We start from the raw sequence: 8,234 nt of genomic DNA on the forward strand, positions 1-8,234 counted from the left end.
TAGCTCAAACTTTTACTTCTCCGTTTCTTGATCAGTTCTATTCATACCTTCAAATCACAACTGACTGTCTCTCCTTGGTTTTCCTCAACAGCAAAGACTCATCATTCCGTTTCTTTAACCCCACCATTAGTTTAAGAACATGTGGCACGCACAAAATTTTTTTTCAAAAAGAAAGGTTAAAAGGTTTTATATTAACACGCGCTTATTTGTATATACATAAAACATTTAAGAGATAAGTTCTGGAATGTTGCTTACCACCAAATATGGCGTGATGATTACTCTCTCTATCTCAATTTATATGATATTTTTTATTTTTGAGATTGTAAATTTTGATTAACATTTTCAAATGTTTTTTTTAATCATATTGACATGAGACAAATTGCAACTTATAATATTTTGTGTATAGTTTTTTAACAGTATCTAAATTTTAGTTTTAAAATATTGAGTTGATCTAATCCAATTAACTCTCGAGAAACGAAAGTGTCATGTAAATTGGGATGGAGGGAGTATATATGAGTACACTTGTCACCTCTCCATCTGTAGGGTTGATGATGCAGTCCCCGTACGTTTTTTTTTTTCACCGACCTTAAATACGTGGGTACTATTGAGGTTATGATTTAAAGATGATGAAGCGGAGAGTAAGTTGTAATGGTTTTGATCTAGTCTTGGTGATGAATTTGATGCAGATCAATCACTAAACAGGAGTACTAGTCATGATGGATACAAATGAATCATCATGTGTTCCACCCGGATTTCGGTTTCATCCAACGGATGAAGAGCTTGTGGGATACTACCTTAGAAAGAAAATTGCAGCCCAAAAGATTGATCTTGATGTTATTAGAGACATTGATCTCTACAGAATTGAGCCATGGGATCTTCAAGGTACGATTTCTGTTTTGTTATTAGGGTTTCTTGCAGACTAGCTAACTTGTGAACATGTACAGGTTTTCCAAAAATTTATTAACTTACATTAAATAATTAGAAGTTATTCAATTACCCCCAGAGTCCTAATGGTCTTTTTCAGTTGTGTTTGTTTTAACCGGAAAAGAATGATGAAATCTCTAAATAGCGGAATGTCTTCCAACTCTTACACCCAGACTCTAAATTTCTAACAAAATTTTCAGTTGTATGTGTTTTAAGGAAAAAAAATTAAAGAAAACTCTAATTAGCGGAACAACTTTCAACTCGCCAAAGACAAGGGAGCATGCTGTGAGTACAGTCTAAAGATAGTTGTTGAGGAAGCATCTGATTAATTTCTAAGTACAAGTCCGTCTCAAGCTAATTTAATGTATTCAACTAGCAATTCTTCGTTGTCGATTTAACAACTTACTATTAGTCTTTCCAAAAATGCAAGCCTTAATTCCCAAACAATTTTTCCTTAAACATCTTCGTTTCTATCTCTTGTGGTTGTTAGTTATCCGAGTACTTAATTTCCCTTTTGTGTTCCATTTTAAAATTAATCATAACAAAAGTAATGATATTTGAAAAAAGCAGAAAAATGCCGGATCGGATATGAAGAGCAGAATGAGTGGTATTTCTTCAGCCACAAGGATAAGAAGTATCCAACAGGGACAAGAACCAATAGGGCAACCATGGCTGGGTTTTGGAAGGCTACTGGAAGAGACAAGGCTGTTTACGATAAGTCGAAACTCATAGGGATGAGGAAAACACTCGTGTTTTATAGAGGAAGGGCACCCAATGGCCAGAAAACTGACTGGATCATGCATGAATATCGACTTGAATCCGAGGAGAATAATCCTCCACAGGCAAGTAGCTTCAATTTCACTATATTATCCTTCTTGAGAAAAAGAAATCATATTTCCCTTCTACACTTTCTCTGTCAAATCAGAAAGATGCTTGGGAGTTCTTCAAAGGAAATATCTTAAGTAATACTCCCTCTGTCCCAAAAAGATTGTCCTCCTTTTCTTTTTAGTCTGTTCCAAAAAGATTGTCTTTCTATATTTAGAAACAATTTAACTTTATGAGATGATTTACAGTCATATAAATATCTAAAACTTATTTTAGACCACACATTTCAAAAGTCTTCTTTTATTTCTTAAACTTTGTGCCAAGTCAAAAGAGGACAATGTTTTTGGGACGGAGGGAGTATAAACCTTTCGTATTCAGAATTTAAGTTTTATGAAGTACTGATAATATATAGTACTCTCTCCGTTCCAAAAAGATTGTTTTATTTTGACTTGGTACGAAGTTTAAGAAATAAATAAAGACTTTTAAAATATGTGGTGCAAAACAAGCCTTAGAGACTTGTGTGACTGTAAATCATCTCATAAAGTTAAATTGTGCATAAATATAGAAATGTGCCAATCTTTTTCGGACAAACTAATTAGGAAAGTAAGACAATCTTTTTGGGACGGAGGGAGTAATATTTTTATGCCCTCAGATTAATTTACTTGAAGTAACAGGTACTGTTGAAAAACAAAAGTAACAAGTACTCCTTATGTTCTAATTTATGTGACATAGTTTGAATCAGTATGACGTTTAAGAAAAAAATAAATACTTTTGAGACTATGGTCTAAAATATGTCAAAGTATTTGTCTGACTATTAAAACTTTTCATATAAACGGTAATACAGAGAGTAACTCTTTATACGAAACGTACTCTAATAATCTGAAAAATAAAACTACTAACAGGTTACAAGAAGTTAATTAAAATGCATTTATTTTGAAGATATTACTTACTACATATTTAACTTAACCCTTTCTTTCTTAAAAGCCATGGACATAAGTTCTTTGTCGTAGAAGTATGGTTCATATTTTTAGTGAATTAACTCCTTATCATCTATCAATGGCCCCTTATTCCAGCCTAGGAATTCAATCACTTATGCTTAGTATATTCTATAGTATATAATGTGTCCAACTATACGTGTAGAAAATGAATAAGATTCCTACCACCTCTAAGTCGAGAGGCATCCCATTTAAGCAAATGGATCTACTTTTCTCTGGAGTTCCTAATAAGTGGTCGTAGAGGTTTTACTAATTCAATCTTCCAAAAGAGAAATTCCAATTCTCCTACATTCCCCTTTGACTATCTTTTTCTTCCTTTACCACACAATCAAAGGAAGCATGCACTCCAACAAAACTGAGAAAAAAAAAGACGAAAATAATTAAAAGGCACGTTCGTTTTTTCAATTGTACAGGCACTTTATGAAGATGAAGTTTTTTCACAAAGTCAATAAGAAATAATAACAGTGATGACACTTGGAGATGAGTTATCATTATAAATTAAAGTAAACTACTTCACTCATTCCATTTTTATATTATCACACCATTAATTTTCTTATAAAGAGGAGCCTTGGGAGTTACACTATAAAAAAATGGATAATTTGCTGAGGTTGAAAATAACAATTCGCGGAGCTTTTAGCCTCCCCTAGTTACTAAAAGAGACTAAAACCTCCGGAAATTGTGACTTTCAACCTCCGCACATTATCCATTGTTTTGTAGTGTTAGGGTACACTTCCTGCATTCCTTTGAGATGTGGACCTTTCTTGAGTTCTGTTTGAACGCGAAATACATTGTGTCGGGCTATTTTTTGTTTGTTTTACACACTCTTTTCTTCTTAAGCCTTACAAAAATATTGATATTTCTTTAAATTTAGAAACTTTTTAGTTTAACCTTTTCATTTAACCTTAATAACACTCTCTTATAGATATGATGTGACATGCTTTGATTACAACATACTAGGAGGATCCTTAATGTTCAATTTGTACATGCTTCAAAAATCCTTATTTCTTTCTTAGTGTTTAAACTCCGTGACCAGTCAAACATTGTCACGTAAAGAAACAAGAGAATTAACTAATTAATTTTGGTTAAAATCTTGCAGGAAGAAGGCTGGGTGGTTTGTCGAGCATTTAAAAAGAGAATAACCGGCCAAACAAAGACCAATATTGGAGAAGGATGGGAATCAAATTATCTTTATGATGAACCAAGTGGAGTCAGCTCCGTTTTGAGTCCTCTTGATAATATTCCAAGACAACTTCCTCCTCAAAATTTCATGAGCCAGAATTCACTATGCAAGCAAGAGATAGAACCCGGTAATAATAATAACAACAATCTCATCTTTTTACATTCAGATCAATTTGTTCAGCTTTCTCAGCTAGCAAGCCCCACCGTGCCACTCATGAAAAGACCGATAAGCTCCGTCTCACTGGCCTCGGAGAATAACTGTGAAGAAGACGGGCGGATTACGAAAAGGAGAAAGATAAATAAGAATGTCAATGATAGAGTAACAGACTGGCGAGCCCTCGACAAGTTTGTTGCTTCTCAATTAAGCCACGATAGTCATGAGAAATCTTCTTATGATGAGGACGGAGTTTCAAGCTATGAACCTCACAATGGTTCGGATTTGGGAATGCTGCTTTTACAAAGTGGAAGGGAAGAAGAGCCTAAGTTGATGACTTGATGAGTTCAAGTTGTAACAGTGATATTGGCATTTGCATATTTGATAAATGAGGAGAAATAAATGTCTTAGAATATTAATTATACATATATATGTAGTTTTGTATAAACATATTGATTGTGGGATGAGCACTGAAAAGAATTACTTAATTAATATTCATCCATCCAATATTCTTAATTTGAGTTGGAAATTGATAAGTTATGGTATTTCGTGTTTTGATGATTTGCCAAACATATTCGAGGAACCAGATAGGGACCAAATACGATCAGGTCCCCTAGCCATTGCAGGGTCAACTCTACAGCTGTAAAGATGTTGCACTGTACCGACTAGTAGCAGTGCAGCAGCACAACTGCAGTTTGCTAGAGGTCAAAACTACATAAAATGTCTCTTTCACATCATCTCACATGCTCCCTTATATAAACAACATGTTACAAGTGTAACCCTAACACTTTGCAATCTGAAAATCATACACTCCAAAGTGCCAGCCGCCACTGTTCTCCAGGAGATCCTAATGAACAAAGTTTTGACAAACACAAAGACCAGATCCAACACTGAAGATGTCTTAAGTCCTTAGCTTTGTTGAGTCATTGTATTTTGGTTTTGTATTTATATTCCTACACTACTTTCAAGAAGTGTCATGGTAGGATGGATTGTCAACCTTTTCTCAGTTGTTATTTGGCTAGAGTTAGTCAAGGTGTGTTCTTTGCAATAGAGTTATTGTAAAGGATTTACAATAGAGTTATTGTAAGAGGGAAGGTGTCACTGTCACGACCCAACCCCGTGGGCCGCGACTGGCACCCTAGCTGGGTACCCGTACATACCTACTCGACCGAATTTCGTATCGCACAGATTTTTTTTTTTTGAAACAGAATTTACAAAAGTAGGCCGATACAACTACGGCACGCGCGCAAACATATATATATCTGAACATACAGAAACATACGGATAAGCCGACAAGGCTAACATACAGACGAAACCCGTAACCCACACATCTATCTACAGGCCTCTACAGACATACAGAGTCATATGACGGGCCAGGGCCCCGCCGTACCCAGAATATCCATACATACAGAGTATACAGAAGACAGGAGATATATACCAAAAATATACGCTCCGGATCAAAGGAGCTCTTCAAAATAGCTGAATCAGAAACCTACGCTGGCGGCGTATCACCTGGTGCGTCGGTACCTGCGGGCATGTAGCGCAGCCCCCGAAGAACGGGGGTCAGTACGAAAAATGTACCGAGTATGTAAAGCAGAAACATAACAGATATAAGCATAGTCCGAACCGGAGTCACAGAAATATAACGGACAGAACCATAAATCAGACTGACGGACAGAGTCATGATCCAGACAGACATACAGAATCGTGTTCCATACAAATAAATCGAATTATGGTTCGGACAGACAGACGGAATCATAATACGGACAGACGAGCAGAATCAGAATCCATACGGACATACAGACATAGTCGTAATTCAGACGGACAGACAGAAATATGTCGGACAGAATTATGCATGCAGAGTAGTACAGAGTCATACAGAATCATACAGAGGCATGTGCTTATATAAATATATATAGCACACGCATACATTCATACAGATCCCGGCCCTGTCTGGGGGCGCGGTAACAGAACCCGGCCCTCTTAGTACGGGACGCGGTGGACAGACAGAATCATATCAGATCATATGCCATCCTGGCCGCCATCCCCATACACAAATCATAATGTCATACAGACATACAGATCCCGGCCCGTACGCCGAGGGACGCGGTGAACAATGCAGAGAAATATGCACGATAACAGAACCTGGCCCGGGTCGCAGTGAAAGAATGCATTGAGACAGACACGAACCGATAAATGAGAAACTACTTACATACAGACTCAACATACAGACTCAATCAAACTGAAGGGTGCCAAACGGCGAGCCAAAATCAGAATATCCAGATAGTATGCATAATACGCGCCTATATCCTAGTTGGGAAGACACGACAGATTATTATCAGAATCGGATTCTCAGATGTTCAGAAATCATTTTGTATAAATTACACAAAAATAGCCATATCATACACAAAATAATAGTCCAGAAGTTTTTAGAGAAAATCGGACCAAAACGGAAGTATTTAAAATTTTACAGAAAGTATCGGGCCTTGTGGGCCCGCCTCGGACCAACTCGAGGCTACATACGTAGATTATTGATAATAGACCTTATGAGGTCATCCATAGTCGTTTGGAAGTGTTCCGACTCCGTTTAGGGAAGTTTTGTACAAAAATTCACTTTAAAGGCAATTTGTAAGAAAATAGCTTCAATTGAATTGAAGGAATTGGAGCGGTTTTCCGTCTCGAATTCAGGGGAACGGAGTCGTACTTAAGGCTCGCGGCCGAGCCTACCACATCCAGAACATGCCTAGGAACATAGGGGAATGCTTCACATACCTCGATGACGCGTTACGCTCGCTTGGCGTCAATCCAAATTTCGTCCAAAATCTGGAAATGGTCAAGTTTACCATTTGGTTAGTTTCAAACTTTCAATATTCCAACTTTACACATACTTGCCTACCGAAATTTCGGCAGCATTTCCTCTGTATATACGACATCCCCGAGACTTAGCTCGGCTCAATTCATCAACACAACAACCCAGAAATGACATCAAAACATCAATGGACAGTAAAACATACACTAAGGCATCATTAGCCATCTTTCGACATAACGAAACATTTTTCGTTTCAAACTTGCATTTCCAAACCAAACTTATTATTTTCATATCCATTATCCATCAAAATCATTACGACATACACCGGAGGCATCCATACCATTTTCACATAATATTCATAAGATACACAAACATTCCAACTTTCCATTAAATCACTACTTTTCCAATCTTTTCCTAACTTTCAACATACAAGTTCATAACACATTTCCATTTTCCAAATTCATCAACAATAATCATAATTTGCCTCTTGATACCTTCATTTCCATTTTTACATAAATCATAACAAAGTTGCATACTTTCCTACAATAACTTGATAACCATTTTTCCAAAACAATAAAGATTGTTATCTTTTCCATTCACTTCACCATAACATACTTAATATACAAACAAGATCAAATTTATACTCCATCAACACATGACCATACCACACGGCCACCTCCTACATTCTTCAATTTTCACTAATTCATTCCACTTTCATTTCTAATATAATTTCTATCATAACAACAACTAGAACACATCATAAAAATTCAACTCATTACATCAATACATCAACACACACACGGCCACTTTCCAACAAACACACCCACTTTGCAAACTTCCATATTTTCACAAATTCTATTCATTTCTACATTCCACAACATAAACAAAGCTCCATAACATAATAAGAAGGGATGGATTCTTACCTTTTCCCAACTCTTCCACTTGCCACAATTGGTAGTTTCTTGCCACAATAATTATACCAACTTGAAGAGCACCTTGAGCTTAGTAGAAATTTTAAAAGAGATGAATTTTTTTGAATCAAGATTGAAGCTTGGAATTTTTTTTTTCTTTTCTTTTCTTTCTTTCTCTCTTGGAGCCGAAACCCCCTCAAGTTTCTTGCTTTGTTTTGTTCTTGCTCTTTCTTGAACATTCTTGATATTTATCCATTATATAAAATAATTTCCCATGGAATTTAATTAATCCATGGGCTTGGGTGAGTTGTGGCCGGTTGGGCCCCTTAAAGTTGGGCCTCACTTCACTTAATTTTTGAGCCCAAAATTGTTGGCTAATTATTGAAATTCATGGGACAAATTTCCAAAATTCCAATTTTTCCCTTGGCCTCCTTTCG

At 36.4% G+C, this 8,234-nt stretch overlaps 1 protein-coding gene across 1 annotated transcript; it reads left to right on the forward strand.

The window, feature by feature from the left end:
• Positions 1 to 248: 248 nt before the first annotated feature.
• Positions 249 to 4,613, forward strand: LOC132622070 (NAC domain-containing protein 37-like). Its single transcript, XM_060336590.1, has 3 exons — positions 249 to 882; positions 1,495 to 1,770; positions 3,845 to 4,613. Exons 1-3 carry the CDS (start codon positions 714 to 716, stop codon positions 4,417 to 4,419), a joined length of 1,020 nt encoding a protein of 339 aa, XP_060192573.1. The 5' UTR covers positions 249 to 713; the 3' UTR covers positions 4,420 to 4,613.
• The last annotated feature ends 3,621 nt before the right edge of the window (positions 4,614 to 8,234 follow it).

Source organism: Lycium barbarum, chromosome 12 (genome assembly GCF_019175385.1).
Source record: "Lycium barbarum isolate Lr01 chromosome 12, ASM1917538v2, whole genome shotgun sequence".
Taxonomy (NCBI): domain Eukaryota; kingdom Viridiplantae; phylum Streptophyta; class Magnoliopsida; order Solanales; family Solanaceae; genus Lycium; species Lycium barbarum.

Excerpts from the sequence above, each read along its gene's own strand:
- LOC132622070 (XM_060336590.1), top strand. The coding sequence starts at position 714 with ATGATGGATACAAATGAATCATCATGTGTTCCACCCGGATTTCGGTTT. Across the intron at positions 883-1,494 it reads TGAGCCATGGGATCTTCAAG|AAAAATGCCGGATCGGATAT; the intron begins GTACGATTTCTG and ends TGAAAAAAGCAG. Across the intron at positions 1,771-3,844 it reads GAATAATCCTCCACAGGCAA|AAGGCTGGGTGGTTTGTCGA; the intron begins GTAGCTTCAATT and ends TCTTGCAGGAAG.